At 38.1% G+C, this 22,421-nt stretch overlaps 1 protein-coding gene across 6 annotated transcripts in view; it reads left to right on the top strand.

The window, feature by feature from the left end:
• STK31 (serine/threonine kinase 31) overlaps positions 1 to 20,613 on the top strand; it is an 85,279-nt gene extending 64,666 nt beyond the window's left edge. For all 6 annotated transcript variants that reach the window (XM_061414348.1, XM_061414350.1, XM_061414352.1 and 3 more), the window contains 2 exons: positions 16,025 to 16,093; positions 20,294 to 20,613. In XM_061414348.1, coding sequence (XP_061270332.1) covers positions 16,025 to 16,093; positions 20,294 to 20,521 — 297 coding nt within the window. In that variant the 3' untranslated portion in view covers positions 20,522 to 20,613. The remainder of the gene's footprint in view (positions 1 to 16,024; positions 16,094 to 20,293) is intronic.
• Positions 20,614 to 22,421: the final 1,808 nt, after the last annotated feature.

Genomic DNA, 22,421 nt, shown 5'->3' with positions numbered 1-22,421 from the left:
CCAAGTAGTAATCAGTGGGAATCCCATGCCCCAGTTAATCCTATGTAAGTTTTAGCCTTATGTTGTCATATGTATTTAAAGTTGTCTGGTTCCGTAGAACCATGATAGCTATAGAAATGATTATTGTACTGGCATGATTTTTGTCATTGGTTCAGTAATCTCTTTATTCTTTACATCATAAGGATAAAAGTAAATGTCTCAAATGTTCTTACGTTCCTGAGAGTTATCATAAAATATCACTTAAGTATGGTAATAGCACTCTTTATTCCATCAATTTCCTTTCTTCATTAGCTGGTAGTAAAGCGCTTTGGCCACCTCATGTGAAGAGTTGACTCATTGGAAAAGATTCTGATGCTGGGAGGGACTGGGGGCAGAAGGAGAAGGGGATGACAGAGGTTGGGATGGCTGGATGGGATCACCGACTCGATGGACATGAGTTTGAATGAACTCCTGGAGTTGGTGATGGACAGGGAGACCTGGCATGCTGCAGTTCATGGGCTTGCAAAGAGTCGGACACAACTGAGCAATTGAACTGAACTGAACTAAAAACGCTTTATGACTATGACACTATTGTGCTGAATTCCTGCTCTTCTGTAATGTTGACTGAGGTCTTTTAAAAATTTTATTTTTAAACTATCATGTAGTACAGTTGATTGGATTTTGGTGTTCAGTCTTGTGAATTTTAACATACTGGAGATTAGTATACTCATCACTACAATTAGGATACACAACAGTTCCATAACTCATAGGGAAAAAAAAAAAAAAAAAGAAATCCTACATGCTGCCCCTAGTCTCTCTCCCTAACCCTTAACCCTTGGCAGCTGCTGATCTTTTCTCTATCACTGCAGTTTTGTCTTGTTAAAAACGTCATATAAATGTTACCTTACAGCATGTAACCTTTTGAGACTAACTTCTTCACTCAGCATAATGACTTTGAGATTCATTCAAGCCTTGTAGTGTATTGAGAATTGATTCCATATTTGTGGCTGAGTACTACTCTGTTATGTGACTGTACCAGCTTTGTTGATCTGTTCACCTTTTGCAGGACATTTGGATTGTTTCCAGTTTTGGGCTATTCCAGATAAAACTTCGATGAACATTTATGTATAGGTTTTTGTGTAATCCTGTTTTTACTTCTCTAGAATAAACTCTCAAGAGGAGACTGTTGGGTAGATTGTAACTGTATATATAACTTTATAAGGTGCTGCCAGACTTTTTCAGAATGGATATACCATTTTGTGTTATCAGAACCAACACTGTATGAGAGTTTCAGATGCTCTGCATCATTGTTAAAGTTTTAATGTTTTAGCAATTCAGGTATCTTTGCCTTTCTATACGCATCTTAGTAACAGCTTGTCTATACATGCATCATGAGAAACGCTGAAAGAGTACATCATGAGAAACGCTGGGCTGGAAGAAACACAAACTGGAATCAAGATTGCCTGGAGAAATACCAATAACCTCAGATATGCAGATGACACCACCCTTATGGCACAAAGTGAAGAGGAACTCAAAAGCCTCTTGATGAAAGTGAAAGTGGAGAGTGAAAAAGTTGGCTTAAAGCTCAGCATTCAGAAAACGAAGATCATGGCATCCGGTCCCACCACTTCATGGGGAATAGATGGGGAAACAGTGGAAAAAGTGTCAGACTTTATTTTTCTGGGCTCCAAAATCACTGCAGATGGTGACTGCAGCCATGAAATTAAAAGACGCTTATTCCTTGGAAGGAAAGTTATGACCAACCTAGATAGCATGTTCAAAAGCAGAGACATTACTTTGCCAACCAAGGTCCGTGTAGTCAAGGCTATGGTTTTTCCTGTGATCATGTATGGATGTGAGAGTTGGACTGTGCAGAAGGCAGAGCGCCGAAGAATTGATGCTTTTGAACTGTGGTGTTGGAGAAGACTCTTGAGAGTCCCTTGGACTGCAAGGAGATCCAACCAGTCCATTCTGAAGGAGATCAGCCCTGGGATTTCTTTGGAAGGAATGATGCTAAAGCTGAAACTCCAGTACTTTGGCCACCTCATCGAAGAGTTGACTCATTGGAAAAGACTCTGATGCTGGGAGGGATTGGGGGCAGGAGGATAAGGGGATGACAGAGGATGAGATGGCTGGATGGCATCACTGACTTGATGGATGTGAGTCTGGGTGAACTCTGGGAGTTGATGATGGACAGGGAGGCCTGGCGTGCTGGGATTCGTGGGGTTGCAAAGAGTCGGACATGACTGAGCGACTGATCTGATCTGATCTGATCTGATCTATACATGCAGAAAACCTCTGTGACTTTGCTTGGAACTGCATTAAATCTGTAGATCAATTTAGGGAGAATTAGCATTTTGAATAATAGACATCTTTATTAAGTCCTTTAATTCACAAATTCATTTATTTAGGCCTTTTTAAATTTATTCTATCAGTATTTTGTTATTTTTGAACTTAGAGATCCTATACATGTGTTGTTAGATTCTATACTTCAGTATTTAATTTTTTGGAGGTATTGTGATACCATAAAAAAACTAAAAAACTGTTTTCTAATTGTTCAAGTTCTTTTTAAAAACAGCTATTTTATTGATAGGAAAGTTAGTTACTGCCAAAGTTTACAGATACTTTGATCTTCTTCCTCAAAGAACTAGGTTAAGTTACAATAGAAACCACAGTGTAAAATATATAAAAGGGCAAAAAAGTCAGGACCCAAGGGCTGTGTTTCAAAGTTAAACTGGAATCATTAGCAAAGGATCTCATTTCCAGAATAATGAATAGATTACTGTTACATTATGACTTTTAAAAGTTTTGGAATTAGCAAAAGTAAAAGTTAACAGCTTATTTAGTATTAAAACACTGGAATACTGACTAAATATTTTGGGATGTATCTTAAAAGATATTTTGCTTTAGGATCGTTTTTGTTGTGAGACCCATATTAAATGACAGAGACATTCTGCAAACTGCCTTTAACTACAGAAAATTTTAGTATTTGAGTGTTGGCAACCCTCCCACCTCTAGCAGTAAGTCTTCTTTTAACTGGTACATTCTTAAAATTGCTTGTATTAAGGGTTCTTTTGTATATTTCCAGGTTATAATGAAATTCTTAAAGGCATTTCTAGAAGGCAGTTTTAAAAATTAGAGCAGTTCTGATGTTATACTGAAAAAAAAATTTTTGTAGGTGCTACTGTGAGGAAGCAGAATAATTTTAAAATGAAGAGTGAATGTTTTTTCTTTTATTCAAGTATCACTTTTTCAATTTGGCCTTCTTTAAAATGCAACTCTTTTTCCCCAGCTTTAGTCTTCTCTTAACATACTGTTGATGTCTTTTGTCTTTTTTATCGTCTGCCTCTATCCATAGAATGTAATCTCCTTTTAGGCAGCTTGTCTGTCTTGTTTGCTACTGTATCCTGTGCCTGGAAGTGTTCCTGGTTGTAGTGCTATCACTGCAATAGTAACTGAACAAAAGCATTCCTTTGTGGGTAGCAAATTGGACATTTAAATTTTAGCACAAAGAGTTGGACACGACTGAGCGACTGAACTGAACTGATGTGCTGAAGTATTAGGTTTTTCTTTTCTTTTTCTTTTAAATAAAATGTTTCTTGTCTCCTGAGTGAAACAAGATCAGTAGATGAACTCTCCACCATGGTCACTTACACCTTTCTTTGCAACCTTATTTGAAGATTTTCTTTTTTATTCCAACTCCAAAGATATTCCTAGATGATGTTAGTGGCCATATTGATCACCCATGGAACAACTTTGTTGTTGTTCAGGCTCTCAGTCATGTCTGATTCTTTGTGACCCCATGACTGCAGCACGCTAGGCTTCCCTATCATTTTTTGGACGTTCTTAACAATTTGAGACCCATGTCTTCATGAAATTTCAGTTACTTTACAAAACCAGGATTTTGTGATTTCCTATAATTTTTCTTTTACAAAAGTAGTAGAATCCAATCCAGTACGTTTTTATCTGGACAAGACTTTCTATCTTCTCATTTTACTATAACTACTCTTACATCTACTGTGTGTTTGTTAGCTATCTTCCCTTTCTGCCAAATAAATCAGCAAACTCCTAGCTTCTCTTCCTTTCTTCTTCAGCTTTGGGCTTCATCATAGAACATCTAGACCACCCTGTAGTCCCTTTGACTCCTATTCTTCTGCTTAGCCTCGTTACACAATCTTCACTTTTAGATGTTTTGTAATCTGCTTTATATGCTTTTATAAAAATCTTTTCCCTTTAAGGTTTTATTTCTTGAGAATAACTTTATAAAAGATACATGTATTTGATTTTTCTTCAAAGTATGACTAAACATTATATTTATTCATTTAAGGACATTACTGGGCTTCCCTTGTGGCTCAACTGGTATGCAAATCCAAGAATCCACCTGCAATGCGGGAGACCTGGGTTCTATCCCTGAGTTGGGAAGATCCCCTGGAGAAGGGAAAGGCTACCCACTCCAGTATTCTGGCCTGGATAGTCCACGGGGTGGCAAAGAGTCGGACACGACTGAGCGACTTTAAGGACGTCATTATGTCTATTTATAACATGGTGATAACATCCTCCTTTGTTGGGAGCACATAATAAGTAACTAAAGTACTTATTAAGTACTTTTTGAACTTTATCTCATTGCGTTCTCCTAAACAATTGTGTGAAGGGAGCACATCATTATCCAAAGTGTAGACATTAGGCATGTGAGAGTCAGAGAAGGATACCACTTCTTAAGTGATGCCTTGTTGCAGAATTTCTGTGTCTTGAGGCTCCATGCAGGACCACCTGGTGCATTCACATCACATATTCAGCCTTGGAGGTACAGCCTTCACTGAAGCCAATTGATGAACAGTTGCAAAAGGGGCTCAGGCTTCAGAGATAAGCTGCTAAGTGCCATTGCAGTGACTACTGTGAAGACCCTTACATTTTACAGTGCCCTATTAAGACATCTCCAACCTTGAGTTCTTTGATGAGATGTCCTCCTTCTAGAAAGTCTTGAATGGATGTAACACTTACATTTAGAGTTCAGGTATACCTTTGGCACATTATGCTTCATTTTGATATTTAATCCCAAAATGAGAGACAAGGGAAAAGTAATATTCCATGTCTTGTTTTTCCTTTTAGACTCAGGTAATGTGATCAATGATGAGTGCCTCTCAAAAAATACTCCAATTAAGAGAAAATCTCAGAGAAGGAAAATGGATGGCAGCCCCTTAAAATCTGAAAGTGATTCTAACATCATAATTAAGTAGACTGAGTGGAATAGATCTCATTATTATGGAGTTGGGTGTAGGAGGATTAAGGGTTCCTAGCTGGATGGAACTACTGACATCTCTTAATGCCCTCTGTGCAGGAATTTCATGTTTCTGAACTTGCTCTGAGATCCAGCCAAGAATCTCAGACTTATCATTGATTTCTTATTGGATCTAAATGCAGACAACGTGGAATTCACTTCTCAAAGTGTGAATTGAGGGATCATTTATAATGTCTACCCATGTTTTTACTCTTTTCTTTGTTCTTTCTTGTTCCTGATGTTACAGTGTTTCTTCTTTTATCATTTCCTTTCTGTTATAAGAACTTGTTTTTGCCATTCTTTTAAGGTAAGTCCCCTGATCAAAAAGTCTTTAGTTTTCCTTCATCGGAGAGCATCTTAACTGCACCTTCATTTCTGAAGAATATTTTTTGCTGGTACAGAATTCCGAGTTTATAGTTCTTTTTTTTCATTGCTTAAAAAGTGCTATTCAGCTTTTTTTTGGACCTTCTTGGTCTCGTGAAAAATCCATTGTTATTTGAATCATTATTCCTCTGTAGGTAATTTTTCTCTCCATCTGGTTTTAAGACTTTTTTCTGTCAGTATTTTTCTGAAGTTTGATTATGATGTGTCTTAGCATGGATTTCTTTGGGTTTAACTTTGTTTGGGGTTTGTTCAGGTGCACTTTGTTTGTTTTTCAGCAAATATGTAAAATTTGGTTCAGGTATTACTCCTGTAGTTTGTTAGTCTTACACTCTCCTTTTTTTCTGAGATTGATGATACACATTTTGAATCTTTTGTTATTGTCCCACAGGTCCTGAGTCTCTGTTCATTTTCTTTCTCTTGTTCAAATTGGGTATTTCGTGGTATTTCTGTCTTCAATCTCATTGGTGCTTTCCATTGTCATATTTATTCTATATTGAGCCAGTCCAGTGAGTTTTTTCTTTCTGTTGTTCTCTTGTTGTTTTTCAGTTCTAAAATTTCTGTTTGATTTTCTCTATTGCTTCTGTCTTCTTTGCTGAGGCTTTCTTTTTTTTTCTTTCATGCAGGTTTCTAATTGGTCTCTGAGCATTGTTATGATGGTTATTTTAAAATCTTTGTCAGATAATCCCTATATCTGTGTCATCTTGATGTCTGTTGATTATCTTTTTCTCATTTAAGATCTTGTTGGTTTTTAGTTTGACGTGATTTTTAACTGTAGCCTGAACATTTCTGGTATTATGTTCTGAGACTGTGCATCCTATTTAGTCTTTTTTTTTTCTTTGCAGACAGTTACCTTGTATAGGTGTAGTGTACAGTTTCAGATGAAATTAGATCTGCAGCTCACCTCTGAGCTCAGCTGACACCACCTCAGCAAAAGTGAAATGCTGATTTGCACTCTGCTTTACCTCTTCTTTTCCCTGGTGGGTAGGAGAGGAAATCATCTCTCTATTGACTCCTGTTGATACTGGGGAGAGGGGGAGCAAAGTGTTAAACTATTACTGCCTTGTTGCTGCCTTGTGAGGGTATAAGTTTCATTTCCACTGGCGTGGTCCTGCTGACCCTTGGGGAATAGAGAGGGAAAATAGAGTGCTGGCTAAGAGTGCCTACACTACTTTTTCTGCTTTGTTGCTGCTGAGGGCAGAGTAGAAGATACCTCTCTGCTGGGTCCCATTGGCAGTACCAGTTTGGGTAGATTGAAGCTAGTGCCATCATATACAACTTTGTTCTGCCTCTTTGTTGATGGTTAGGGTGGAGGTCCAACTCCCCACTCAGCTTTCCTGACACAGTTTTTCCCTTGGTATTTGGCTGGAATAGAGACTATGACTATATTCTTTGCAGCCAAAGATGGAGAAGCTCTATACAGTCAGCTAAAATAAGACTGGGAGCAGATTGTGGCTCAGATCATGAACTCCTTATTGCCAAATTCAGACTTAAATTGAAGAAAGTGGGGAAAACCACTAGACCATTCAGATATGACCTAAATCAAATCCCTTATGATTATACAGTGGAAATGAGTAATAGATTTAAGGGACTAGATCTGATAGACAAAGTGACTGATGAACTATGGACGGAGGTTTGCGATATTCTACAGGAGACAGGGATCAAGACCATCCCCAAGAAAAAGAAAAGCAAAAAAGCAAAATGGCTGTCTGAGGAGGCCTTACAAATAGCAGTGAAAAGAAGAGAAGTGAAAAGCAAAGGAAAGATATACCCATTTGAATGCAGAGTTCCAAAGAAGAGCAAGGAGAGATAAGAAAGCCTTCCTCAGCGATCAGTGCAAAGAAATAGAGGAAAAAAATAGAATGGGAAAGACTAGAGATCTCTTCAAGAAAATGAGAGATACCAAGGGAACATTTCATGCAAAGATGGGCTTAATAAAGACAGAAAGGGTATGGACCTAACAGAAGCAGAAGATAATTAAGAAGAGGTGGCAAGAATACACAGAAGAACTATACAAAAAAGATCTTCATGACCCAGATAATCACGATGGTGTGATCACTCACCTAGAGCCAGACATCCTGGAATGTGAAGTCCAGTGGGCCTTAGGAAGCATCATTATGAACAAAGCCAGTAGAGGTGATGGAATTCCAGTTGAGCTCTTTCAAATCCTGAAAGATGATGCTGTGAAAGTGCTGCACTCAATATGCCAGCAAATTTGGAAAACTCAGCAGTGACCACAGGACTGGAAAAGGTCAGTTTTCATTCCATTCCCAAAGAAAGGCAATTCCAAAGAATGCCCAAACTACCACACAGTTGCACTCATCTCACATGCTAGTAAAGTAATGCTCAAAATTCTCCAAGACAGGCTTCAGCAATATGTGAACTGTGAATTTCCAGATGTTCAAGCTGGTTTTAGAAAAGGCAGAGGAACCAGAGATCAAATTGCCAACGTCTGCTGGGTCATTTAAAAAGCAAGAGAGTTCCAGAGGAACATCTATTTCTGCTTTATTGACTATGCCAAAGCCTTTTACTGTGTGGATCACAATAAACTGGAAAATTCTGACAGAGATGGGAATACCAGACCACCTGATGTGCTTCTTAAGAAACTATGCAGGTCAGGAAGCAACAGTTAGAACTGGACATGGAACAACAGACTGGTTCCAAATAGGAAAAGAAATACGTCAAGGCTGTAGATCGTCACCCTGCTTATTTAACTTATATGCAGAGTACATCATAAGAAACGCTGGGCTGGAAGAAGCACAAGCTGGAATCAAGATTGCTGGGAGAAATATCAATAACCTCAGATATGCAGAGGACACCACCCTTAGGGCAGAAAGCGAAGAAGAACTAAATAGCCTCTTGATGAAAGTGAAAGAGAAGAGTGAAAAGGTTGGCTTAAAGCTCATCATTCAGAAAACTAAGATCATGGCATCTGGTCCCATCAGTTCAGTTCAGTTCAGTTGCTCAGTCCTGTCCGACTCTCTTCGACCCCATGAATCGCAACACCTCAGGCCTCCCTGTCCATCACCAACTCCGTCCATCTAGTCAGTGATGCCATGCAGCCATCTCATCCTCTGTCGTCCCCTTCTCCTCCTGCCCCCAATCCCTCCCAGCATCACAGTCTTTTCCAATGAGTCAACTCTTCGCATGAGGTGGCCAAAGTACTGGAGTTTCAGCTTTAGCATCATTCCTTCCAAAGAAATCCCAGGGCTGATCTCCTCAGAATGGACTGGTTGGATCTCCTTGCAGTCCAAGGGACTCTCAAGAGTCTTCTCCAACACCACAGTTCAAAAGCATCAATTCTTCGGTGCTCAGCCTTCTTCACAGTCCAACTCTCACATCCATACATGACCACAGGAAAAACCATAGGCTTGACTAGATGGACCTTTGTTGGCAAAGTAATGTCTCTGCTTTTGAACATGCTATCTAGGCTGGTCATAACTTTCCTTCCAAGGAGTAAGCATCTTTTAATTTCATGGCTGCAGTCACCATCTGCAGTGATTTTGGAGCCCAAAAACATAAAGTCTGACACTGTTTCCACTGTTTTCCCCATCTATTTCCCATGAAGTAATGGGACCAGATGCCATGATCTTCGTTTTCTGAATGTTGAGCTTTAAGCCAACTTTTTCACTCTCCACTTTCACTTTCATCAAGAGGCTTTTGAGTTCCTCTTCACTTTCTGCCATAAGGGTGGTGTCATCTGCATATCTGAGGTTATTGATACTTCTCCTGGCAATCTTGATTCCAGCTTGTGCTTCTTCCAGCCCAGCGTTTCTTATGATGTACTCTGCAGAGAAGTTAAATAAGCAGGGTGACAGTATTACAGCCTTGATGTACTCCTTTTCCTATTTGGAACCAGTCTGTTGTTCCATGTCCAGTTCTAACTGCTGCTTCCTGACCTGCATACAAATTTCTCAAGAGGCAGATCAGGTGGTCTGGTATTCCCATCTCTTTCAGAATTTCCCACAGTTTATTGTGATCCACACAGTCAAAGGCTTTGGCATAGTCAATGAAGCAGAAATAGATGTTTTTCTGGAACTCTATTGCTTTTTTGATGATCCAGCGGATGTTGGCATTTGATCTCTGGTTCCTCTGCCTTTTCTAAAACCAGCTTGAACATCAGGAAGTTCACGGTTCAGATATTGCTGAAACCTGGCTTGGAGAATTTTGAGCATTACTTTACTAGCGTGTGAGATGAGTGCAATTGTGCAGTAGTTTGAGCATTCTTTGGCATTGCCTTTGTTTGGGATTGGAATGAAAACTGACCTTTTCCAGTCCTGTGGCCACTGCTGAGTTTTCCAAATTTGCTGGTTCCGTCACTTCGTGGTAAATAGATGGAGAAACAGTGGCTTACTTTATTTTCGGGGGCTCCAAAATCACTGCAGATGGTGATTGCAGCCATGAAATTAAAAGACAAAATTAAAAGCTTCCTCCTTGGAAGGAAAGTTATGACCAACCTAGACAGCATATTAAAAAGCAGAGACATTACTTTGTCAACAAAGATCCGTCTAGTCAAGGCTGTGGTTTTTCCAGTAGTCATGCATGGATGTGAGAGTTGGACTGTAAAGAAAGCTGAGCACCGAGGAATTGATGCTTTTGAACTGTGGTGTTGGAGAAGACTCTTGAGAGTCCCTTGGACTGCAAGGAGATTCAACCAGTCCATCCTAAAGGAGATCAGTCCTGAGTGTTCATTGGAAGGACTGATGTTGAAAGTGAAACTCCAATACTTTGGCCACCTGATGCGAAGAGCTGAGTCATTTGAAAAGACCCTGATGCGGGAAAGATTGAGGGCAGGAGGAGAAGGGGATGACAGAGGATGAGATGGCTGGATGGCATCACCGACTCAATGGACATGAGTTTGGGTAAACTCTGGGAGTTGATGATGGACAGGGAGGCCTGACATGCTGGGGTTCATGGGGTCACAAAGAGTCAGACATGACTGAGCTACTGAACTGAACCAAAAACATTTTCTGTTCTACAAGACCCTATTCCCAGTCCTTTGACTAGATGTAGTAGGCTTTTCTTGGGACTTTTTTGTTCTGTGGCTCTTGCCATTTCTGGGTTGCAGACTTCTCTAGCATCCAGTGTGAGATATAGCAGAGTCAAAAATAAAACCCTCGGATTTCACCATTGTATCATTTCTTAAGTCCCAAGGTTCCTTGTCACTTCACCTTCTTCTTTCCATTTTACCTTCTCATTTCCACCTTTCTGGGTCATCTTAGGTTTGTTGATTGTTTTTATTCGGATTTAAAAGTGGATACTAGTGTGAAATGGGAGCCCTTGAATACCATGGGAAGTGAATGTTTTTGAAGAATGTTGACATCCCATCAGTCTCAGTTCTGTTAGGTCTCAGAGCTTTTTTTTAGTCATTTAACCTGCCCACAGCCCGTTCATTCTCATATTTCCTTCAATGATTACTTAAACCTTTAACTGCTATCCTCAGGCCCCTGCCTAAATTTCATCCCCATTCATTTAAGTAGACCTTGGCCTTAAAAAAAGAAAAACAGAAACTGAGATTATGGTAATGTGCTTTCCATCGAATTTCAGTGCTTCTGTTTACAAACTGGTTGTGTCTTTACCCAGTTTTCTGTCTTCTACTCCTGTCTCAGAGAATAAAAGTGCTCCTCCTCCATTGCAAGCCTTCCGGATGTGCCCTCGACCTTCACTGTATCTTTAGTCTATTTTTCTTACTTTTCACCTTTCCTTCAGCCTAAAATTATGGGTAAGTCTGATCTAGCTGCAAAAATATCTACAGTAATTATTTTCTATGATACACCACCTACTAAATTCTTTTTTTTGCCTTATATTTGGGCATTTCTTTTAATCCTCTTTAGTACTGCCTATCTATTAAACATTAGCATTTCTAAGGACTTAGCTCACAACCTGCTGAAGTTTTCACTTACAGACCTCCCTTGGCTGGTGTCTTTTATTTTCATAACTTCTTGTGTCACCTGTTTGTTGTGATTCTCACATTTAAGAGTAAATCTTGAATGATTTGCATTGTTGCACAACAGAAACCGACACAGAATTGTAAAACAGTGTTCCTCCAATTAAAAATACATCAATTAATTTTTAAAAAAGTAATCTAGTCCTTTTGCCAGAGCTTCCTTCTGGCTAACTTTACCTTCATTTACAAAATACCTTGTCTTGTTCCAGAAAGGCTATAAGGCAGTTCATGGGGGTATTGAAAACAGAACAGGACATTATATATTGAAGATGAGAAGAAAGAAAAAAAGGATGTGGATATAAAGTGGAGCCATGAATGGGAGTGCTTCAAAATGCACACCACAAAAACCTATTTAAAGCTGATAATATACAATGTGTATGTTGCCATTCCTTTCTTCTGTGCTCATAGTAGACCCTGCAACATAATAATCATGTTCACTGAGCTCTTATATGACCTCAAACAGCACCCATTAAGAAGTAGCACTGACTGAACAGAGTTGGTATTTATAAACAAGCCCATTTCCCATCCCTGATGAACGAGTCACTAGGATAGCTCTTATCTTTCTTCCAACCATTATGAGAAACCTAATCTGTTGTACAAATAATCATCCCTCAGGTAAAAGCAAGTCAGGCAGTAGGACAAGCACAGTTATTGTCTTAACTATTGTGGAAAGTTGTACATATTTAAACCAAAGGAAGAAATAAGGAAACCCCTTATCTTCAGCCAGATTCAACTATTGTCAATATTTAATTATAGTTGTTCTTGGTAATAAGACCAGGGATCCTCATAGAGATAGTATATACATTGCTGACTATATGTTCTAGTTCAGTTCAGTTCAATCCAGTTGCTCAGTTGTGTCTGACTCCTTGCGACCCCATGAATCGCAGCATGCCAGGCCTCCCTGTCCATCACCAACTCCCAGAGTTCACCCAAACTCAATGTGCATCGAGTCAGTGATGCCATCCAGCCATCTCATTCTCTGTCGTCCCCTTCTCCTCCTGCCCCCAGTCCCTCCCATCATCAAGGTCTTTTCCAATGAGTCAACTCTTCGCATGAGGTGGCCAAAGTATTGGAGTTTCAGCTTCAGCATCAGTCCTTCCAATGAACATCCAGGACTGGTCTCCTTTAGGATGGACTGGTTGGATCTCCTTGCAGTCCAAGAGACTCAAGAGAGTCTTCTCTAGCACCACAGTTCAGAAGCATCAGTTCTTCAGCGCTCAGCTTTCTTCACCGTCCAACTCTCACATCCATACATGACCACTGGAAAAACCATAGCCTTGACTAGACGGACCTTTGTTGGCAAAGTAATATCTCTTCTTTTTAATATGCTATCTAGGTTGGTCATAACTTTCCTTCCAAGGAGTAAGCGTCTTTTAATTTCCTGACTGCAGTCATTATCTGCAATGATTTTGGAGCCCCCAAAAATAGTCTGACGCTGTTTCCACTGTTTCCCCATCTATTTCCCATGACGTGATGGGACCAGATGCCATGATCTTCGTTTTCTGAATGTTGAGCTTTAAGCCAACTTTTTCACTCTCCTCTTTAAGTTTCATCAAGAGGCTTTTTAGTTCCTCTTCAAACTCTTGCTTTTTCAATGATCCAGTGGATGTTGACAATTTGATCTCTGGTTCCTCTCCATTTTCTAAAACCAGCTTGAACATCTGGAAGTTCACGGTTCACATATTGCTGAAGCCTGGCTTGGAGAATTTTGAGCCTTACTTTACTAATATGTTCTAAGTTACCTGAAATTTAAAAAAAGTAGATAACACTCATGGAGTGTGTGCAATGCATCAGTTATTTTTAAGTATTTAACCACTTTAATTCTTACATTATAAGTGAGGAACCTGAGGTAAAGAGAAATGAGATGATTTGTCCCAAATCCCCATGGCTGGTAATAAGTGGTTTTGTGTTATTTGGATAAATATTCAGAAGTAAAATAGCTGAGTCATACAAAAGTTCTGTTCCTAATTGAGGATTCTCTCTACTGTTTTACACAGCAGCTGCACTAATTTACGGTCTCATCAATAGTCTACAAAGGTTCCAAGGTTCCTTTTTTCCCACATCCTCTGCAACACTTGTTCTTTCTTGTCTTTTTGATAATAGCTTTTTTCACAGTTGTGTGTCTACCCCTATTCTACTGGTATGAGTGTTTTAACAGTTTGACCAAAGTGCTGAAGCCTTCTATTTAAGTTGCTTTACCCACCCCACTTTTAAATATCATTCTGTTGAACATCAAAATAGTGTTATAACTTCTGTTTCAGTCATCATATATGATTTAGGAAACTCATGATAGGAAGGAAAGTCTTTGGTATTTATTCATGTGTCTGTTCTTTACATTGTCATTTTCTCTTTTCTAATGCTCCAATACTCCTTTTTTAGAAAAATTATTTCCTTTCTGTTTGAAGTATTTCCTTTAGCCATTCTTTAATAGTGACAAATTCCTTTAGTTTTCCATCATCTGAAAACTGCTTGATTTCACCTTCTTTCCTGAGAGTTTCACTGAATACAGAATTTGTGGTTGAAAGTTCTTTCTTTTTATCGGTTGAGAATGTGCCACTTATTGTTTCCATGGTTTTGCATGAGAAATTTTCTTTTATTCAAATTTCTATTACCGTGTAGGTAATGTTTCTTACGCTTATTTTCACTTAAAATTTTTCTTTGCTTTCAGTTTTCATAAATGTTATTAATTTTTGTTAATTTCATTAGTCTTCATTAATTTCATTAATTTACTTTGTTTTTAGAAATGTAGTTTTCTTTGAGTTTACCCTATTTGAGTCATCTTTTTTAAAAAACTGTGTATTAAAGAGAATTCCTAATTTTTATTGTGATACTGTGATTGTGTCAAAATGAGAATTTATCTCTTTTTAGTGAAAGAAAGTCAGAAGATGCCTTGTCATTATGTTGTAGTCCAGTTCTGGGACTTTTCATCAGTTTGCCTTCCTCTTTTGACCTGTGGAGCTCTCCTTTGATTATATGTTATGTTATCTCCAACCTTTATAGTTGTACTTAGTGATGAGGAACAGGAAGAGATTAGAAGTGGCTTTGCTCATTTTTAAATTATTATATATGGAATTTATTTGGATCTGAATTTAAATGATATAAAAGTACAAGTATGAGATGATTAAAAATTTGAAAACTTGATATTTTATATTAATTTTTAATGTATTGTGATTCTGTCAAAATAAGACTTTATCTTTTAGAAATATCTCTTCATGGCAGATAGGTAGGGAAGAGTGGAAACAGTGACAGATTTTATTTTCTTGGGTGCCAAAATCACTGTGGATGGTGACTGCAGCCATGAAATTAAAAGATGCTTGTTCCTTGGAAGAAAAAACGATGAAAAACATAGACAGCAAGTAAAAAAGCAGAGACATCACTTTGCCAATAAAGGACTGTATAATCAAAGCTATGGTTTTTCCAGTAGTCATGTATGGATGTGAGAGTTTGACCATAAAGAAGGCTGAGCACCACAGAATTGATGCTTTCCAATTGTGGTGCTGGAGAAGACTCTAGAGAATCCCTTGGACTGAAAGGAAATCAAACCAGTCAATCCTAAAGGAAATCAATCCTTAATATAATTGGAAGAATTGATGCTAAAGCGCCAATACTTTGGCCACCTGATGCAAAGTGCTGGTTCATTGGAAATGACCTTGGTGCTGCAAAAGACTGAGGACAGGAGGAGAAGCAGGCAGCAGAGGATGAGATGATTGAATAGCATCACTGACTCAACACACAGGAGTTTGAACAAACTCTGGGAGATAGTGGAGGACAGGAAAACCTGGTGTGCTACAGGTCCTGGGTTCGCAAAGAGTCAGACACAACTTAGTGACAGAACAACAAGTGAGATTTTGTGATTATGTCAAAATAAGACTTGATCTTTTAGAAGTATCTACTAAAATATTTAGAGATAAAATTATGAGATTTGAGGCAAATTCTAATTTGCCTCAAAAATAATATGCGTGGATTGTACATAGGGCAAAAGTGGTCATTGGTTGATGGTTGTCAGGGCTGGGTAATGGATACATGGGATTTAGAGTTATCTTTGTACATGTAAGAAATTCTTCATATTTAATAATTCATAAAATTTTAACAAGAATTTCTTGAACACAGGTATTAGGGAAGAAGGAAACTTGCATGATAAATTGTGTTTAACGTACGAGTATTGGTGAAACCAACACCTTATAAGCCACTACATTTTAATATATTTGCTTGTAAAATGAAGTATTAAATGTGCTTAGAGTGTGTGCATTGGTATGTTAGGGACCCCAGGGACTGTTTTGTAGTTATTATTATGAAAGTTTTTTTGTTTTGCAAGGACTAATATGCTTTCTTTGAGTTCTTCTCTTCTCTCTAGAACCTGAACAGTTTCAGAGTTGCCTTTGCTGTAGGATTGGTATTTTAGTATGTATGGAATTTATTCATTCTCATTTCTTTAACAGCTTTCAGTTCAGAATCAGGAATTTGAAACTAATGAGGATGGAATCCCAAAGATGGATCAGTTTCATTTGGTATGTGACCTTTTTGTCATTTACTTGTTGGAAACCTGTGATATAGGTGTGAGCAGTAGTATCAACTTACTTAACTGAAGAAGTCCTCTAATTTTTGTAAGAATACAAATAACATTCCCAGTAAAGAAGTACTGAAAAAATTCAAGTGCCCTACTTACACCATTGCCAGAAACTTGTTGCTAGAGATTACTACTGGAATTTTTCAAATAAATTATATAGTCTGTGTAATAATTAAGGAAAAGCAGTAGTTTCTATATCTTCAAAGATAATATTTTATTAAAATTAGTGTTCTACTACTTTTTATAAGTACCTAGCTGTATCTTTCAGAGAAGGCAGTGGCACCCCACTCCAGTACTCTTGCCTGGAAAATCTCATGGACGGACGCACCTAGTAGGCTGCAGTCCATGGGGTCGCTAAGAGTCGGACACGACTGAGCGACTTCACTTTCACTTTTCATTTTCATGCATTGGAGAGGGAAATGGCAACCCACTCCAGTGTTCTTGACTGGAGAATCCCAGGGCCCGAGGAGCCTGGTGGGCTGCCGTCTGTGGGGTCGCACAGAGTCAGACATGACTGAGGCGACTTAGCAGCAGCAGCAGCAGCAGCTGTATCTTTTCTTTGTCATACGTCTACGTTATTCATATTGCTTTGAGATATACATATGTATACAACCAACATATTTTGAGTATCTGTTCTATATCAGGAATTGAACTAGGGTCTGCTTTTTAGGATTGAAACATTGAAGAAATTAATCATTTAGAAATATGAACAAGTAAACAACCAATATCTGTATATATAGAGTATTAAGAAAATAGTTTGGTGGAAGCTAATATTTAATTTGTCAGGAAAAGATGGAGGGAAGAAGCTATTCATGAATGCCACCACATAGTTATTTGAAGTGAATCTTCAAGGTTGAATTAGGATTTTATGAAAGTTAGAATGAGGTACTAGACATTTCAGGTAAAGACAGTATCTGAACTAAGACACAAAAATATTAAAGTCTTTTGTAATGGAATCATCCCCAGTGTGACTAGATGTTAAGGGGTTAAATATGGCAGTAAACAAGTCTATAAAGTATAATGACCTTCCCTGGTGGTTCAGTGGTTACAAATCCTCCTACCATTGCAGGGGACATGGGTTTGCTCCCTGGTCTGGGAAGATTTCACATATTGCAGGGCAGCTAAGGCTGTGGGTTGCAACTGCTGAAGCTCGCATGCCCTAGAGCCCTTGTTCTGCAACGAGAAGCCAGCACAGTGAGAAGCCCACACATCACAACTAGAAAACAGCCCCTCTTAGCACAAATAGAGAAAGGTCTCACGCAGCAATGAAGATCCAGTGCAGCCAAAAAATAATAATTTTTTTTTTAAAGTATAATGATCAGGCTGTAAAAGTTCTCTTGCCAGTTTTTTTTAAAGAAATTATTTATTTTATGTTTTACAACTGCTTTTATGGCTTTAAGAGCAATTTTAAGATTTATAGAAAAAGTGAATAGAAGGTAGAGATTTCCCATGTATCTCCTTCTCTCTTACACACAGTTTATCCATTATCAACATTCCCTCCCAGAGTTATTTGTTGCAGTTGATACCTCCATTGACACATCGTTGTTGCCTTAAGTCCATCATTTATATTAGGGCTTACTCTTAGTGTGGTACATTCTTAAAGTTTGAACACATGTATAATGCCATGTATCTACCATTAATATACAGAGTATTTTCACTGCCCTAAAAATCCTCTATAGTCTACCTGTTCATCTCTACTTTCTCCAAACCCCTGAAGCCTGATATTTTTCTTGTCTCCATAGTTTTGACTTTTCCAGAATGTCATGTAGTTGGAATCATACAGTATGTAGCCTCTTAAAATTGGCTTTTTTCCACATAATCGTATGCACGTAAGATTCCTTCACATCTTTTCATGGTTTGATAGTTCATTTATTCTTAGCCTTTATCCATTATCTGTATGTACCACAGTCTATTTATACGTTCACCTACCGAAGGACAACTTGGTTGTTTCCAGGTTTTGACAAATTATGAATGAAACTGCAGTAAACATCCATGTGCAGGTTTTTGTGTGGACATAAGTTTTTATTTCCTTGGAGTGCAATTGTTGGATTATATGGTAATAGTATTTTTAAATAGTATAGTTTTTAATAGTAGTTTTAAATAATATAGAACTGTCTTCTAAGTACCATTTTTGAGTTTTGGTTGCCATCAGCAATAAATGAGAGTTGCTCCACAGCCTGACTGCTATTCAGTCAGTATTTTGGGTTGTGGCCATTCTTACAGATGTATACTAGTATCTCATTGGGCTTTCCGGGTGACTTAGTGGTAAAGGATTTGTCTCCCAATGCAGGAGACACAGGTTCTGTCCCTGGCTTAGGAAGATCCCAAGGAAATGACAACCCACTCCAGTCTCCTTACCTGGAAAATCCCATGACAGAGGAGTCTAGCAGGACACAGTCCACGAGGTCACAAATGAATCAGACACACACAGTGACTAAACAATAAAAACAATACATACTAAAGATAACTATTGAAAGGTTGTTGCTGAACCAGGAAAGACGCTGGGATTCTTCGCCTCCAGAGGAGAATAATTCAATCTGGGACCAGAGACGAGTCTTGATTGCTCAGAGCTTTTATGTAATAAAGTTTTACTGAAGTATAAAAGATAGAGAAAGCTTCTGACATAGACATCAGAAGGGGGCAGAAAGAGTACCCCCTTGCTTGTGTTAGCAAGGGAGTTACATACTTTTTATGTAACAAACACAGGCAGACGCTGCCTGCAATGCAGGAAACCTGGGTTCAATTCCTGGGTTGGGAAGATCCCCTGGAGAAGGAAATGGCAACCCACTCCAGTATTCTTGCTTGGAGAATCCTGTGGACAGAGGAGCCTGGTGGGCTGCAGTCCATGGGGTCGCAAAGAGTCGGACACGACTGAGCAACTTCACTTTACATGCTTTTTAATTAGTTATTACAGTAAATCAAAAGAATATCTGGAGGTTGTAAAGATCTTACTAGACCCACTCCCATAATTTACATTTTAAGGTAATAGGATTAGCCAGAAGGTTTTCAGGAAGGAGAAACTGTCCTCAAGCAGGATACATTGTTGTTATATAATCCTTAGTACAGAGTTTAAACTGAGTTGTTTGTTGTGTGATCATCAGTTATAGATACATCAGGCTTAAAGATTAAAAACGTTTTATGTGACTAAGACTAAGGAATGTAGAGGGAAAAGGGTTTGTTCTTTCCTTCTCCTTGAGAATTCCAGACCCCTATCTCCTCAAGAATCCCAGACCCTTCTCTCCTTGGGGACCCCTGGACTTCTTATCAACCTGCCAATGAATTGACTCTCTCAGTATCTTAAACATTTTAAATATGTTTAAAAACATAACTCTGTAGAATGCAGTATGGGCATTGACATTCATTCAGTTACCAGATGGAAACTGAATACCTGCTCTATCACTGTGCTCATTGTTGGGGATGAAATGAGAAAGTAGAATTTCTGGTCTTATACTCCTTAGAGGACACTAGGAGTAAATAGGTAATTTTTATTCCATATGAAATGTGCTCTCATTAGAGTCATCCATAGGGAACAAAAAACAAAAAGCATACTTTGGGTGGTGGAATTAATGGAAGAACAACATTATAGTGTTATTAACATGTGATAACACAAAATAACATTCTTTGAAATCCTGATACATAATAAATTCTGACCTCCATAATGATCATTATAATGTTAGTGGTGGTGCATGTGTTTCAAGAGATCATTTCATAAGTGAAACCAAAAGCAGTTGACCAAGTAAAGGAAGCTACTGTTTCAGACAGAGGCACTTCAATGTAAAATTTTCAGTGTCAAATTCTGACTAGTCCCCTAAAAAAAGGGAAAATGGAAAGTAAAAAAATCTTAGGTGTTTTTTTGGGAATTTCACTTGTTTTTGATAAATATTTCAGTTGTGATTCTTTTCTTTTCCCTTCTGCATTACCCCCCTGTCATTTGATTCCATTGTTTTAATACTAGATTAATCCCTTTCCAATAAAAACTAGTTGATTTTGGTAAAAAGCTTTTAAAAAAATGGGAAAAATTGATTTTAGCTCTGTATCATTAATTGAAATCATTTTTGAATTAGGTACTCCTTTTTACAAGTTTGTCCTTTTATTCATTTTGATTTTATTTTTGCTTTGTAACATCTCTTTTTTCTTGCAGGATGATAATGTCAAATCCCTCCTCTGTAGCTTGATCTGTTGTAGAAGTTCAATGACTGCCGAGCAGGTTTTGAATGCTGACTGTTTCTTGCTACCAAAGGGAAAATCAATGCCAAACTCAGAGAAAGATACTGAATACATCCCCCAAAAAGAGGAAGAAGAATTAAAGGTGAAGAACTTGGATAAAGATAAGGAAAAGACAAGAAATGGTGAAGCCAGCTTTGATTGATAGATTAGTATTCTTTTGTTATTGCAGATGTTCCTTTTAAAACCTTTGTTTAGTTTGGTTAAATAAAAAAAAATCTGAAAGTGTTCTGGAGCTAGTTGGGTTGTATCTTTGGTATTCTAGTTGTGAAAAATAAAAGATGTTTGGCTATGCAAAAAAAAAAATGTATACTTTGAAATTTCATTTAACTGGAGTTGTTAAGAAAGGATTTTATGTCTGTAGTTACTTTTTGAAATTGCATAATCAGCCTATATTACTTGTAATAGAAAAGATTATTAGATTGTTGGACAGGTTCTATACAGAATTACAGTATGTAGGCCAGCTCACGATGAAGGGTGCTAACTTTTGTTTAACAGATGGTAGTTGGCATCTGCTTTATTCCCAGTTCTGGGAATATAAAGATAAATTTAATGTGGTCCTTACACTTAAAAGCACATACATATGTTGAGAAAGTTGGAGATCTAAACAGATCTTCATAATACAATGTAGAATATCTAATGATAGCTCTGGACAGATTTTATGTGATTACACAGAAGGGATATTCATCCTGTGGAAGAGGGGTGTCATGGAAACCTTTCTGGAGGAGGTACTACCATAGTTAAATCGTAAAGGATGAGTAGTAAAGGTGAAGGAGGATCAAGAGTACCTTCTTAGCAGAGAAAGCATGATGAGAGCACTGAGGGAAGAAGCAGTTTCTTGTGTTTAATAGAGAATAGTCATATGGGGGATATAACATGAAATACTAAAATACCTCATACCTTATAATTTTGTAGGAAATGTGGAGCTATTGAAGAATTTTAGACCACTTTGGCTCCCTCAAAATCCATCTTTTACCTACTACCAGGATAAGAGGTAGGGAGAGTGATCAAAAGGATATTATGGTAAAGTAGGTGAGCTGTGATGAAAGTAAGATCTACAGAAAGAGAAAAAGTGATGAAACATATGGGTCAGATTTATGAAATAGGCCAAGTTTTGTTTGACTTGGTGATTGGAGCTTGGTGATTTGTAGACTAAAGTAGTATGTTAGAGTCTCTAAATGCCTATTCAAAAATCTAATCTTCCTTTCTTCCTTAGTAATATGTAACAGTTTTGTTTAGGATGGCAGTGTTCTTGGCTAAAAGATACATTTATCATTTTGCTTTTTAGTTTAAGCTTTTTGACTAGATTTTGCAAAGTAAGGCTCCTTTAAAGGAGCTGACTTAGACTGGAGATGTATCCTTTTATCCTGTCCTTTTCCTGTTGCCTAGAAGCTAACCTGGTGGTTAGAATCTGAGCAGTCTCCTTGGATCATGAAGTAACTTTGAGGATGAAGCTCATGAACTAGGAGGATGGAGCAGCAAGTTAGAAGAACTGATGTTTCTGGTAATTCTGGAGTGTTTGAACTACTCTCAAGATTTCATGTTACTTGAGAGAGGAAATCCTTATGTCAGAGTGTGGTCCCTCTATCAACAGACTCAGCATCACCTGGAGGCTTATTTGAAATGCAAATTCTTGGCTCCACTCTAGATTTTATAAAGAATCTGGGGGTGGAGCCTAGCTGTCTTTTTTTTTTTTGCATTTTTTTATTTTTATTTTTTTACTTTACAATATTGTATTGGTTTTGCCATACATCAACATGAATCTGCCACAGGTATACACGTGTTCCCCATCCTGAACCCTCCTCCCTCCCCCCTCCCCGTACCATCCCTCTGGGTCATCTCAGTGCACCAGGACATGGAAGCAACCTAGATGTCCATCAGCAGATGAATGGATAAGAAAGCTGTGGTACATATACACAATGGAGTATTATGCAGCCATTAAAAAGAATACATTTGAATCAGTTCTAATGAGGTGGATGAAACTGGAGCCTATTATACAGAGTGAAGTCTGTTTCTTAGCAAGCACTGTAAGTCATTGTTCAATC

The sequence above is a fragment of the Bos javanicus genome, chromosome 4, assembly GCF_032452875.1.
Source record: "Bos javanicus breed banteng chromosome 4, ARS-OSU_banteng_1.0, whole genome shotgun sequence".
Taxonomy (NCBI): domain Eukaryota; kingdom Metazoa; phylum Chordata; class Mammalia; order Artiodactyla; family Bovidae; genus Bos; species Bos javanicus.
This window is presented reverse-complemented; position numbering and strand designations above follow the sequence as displayed.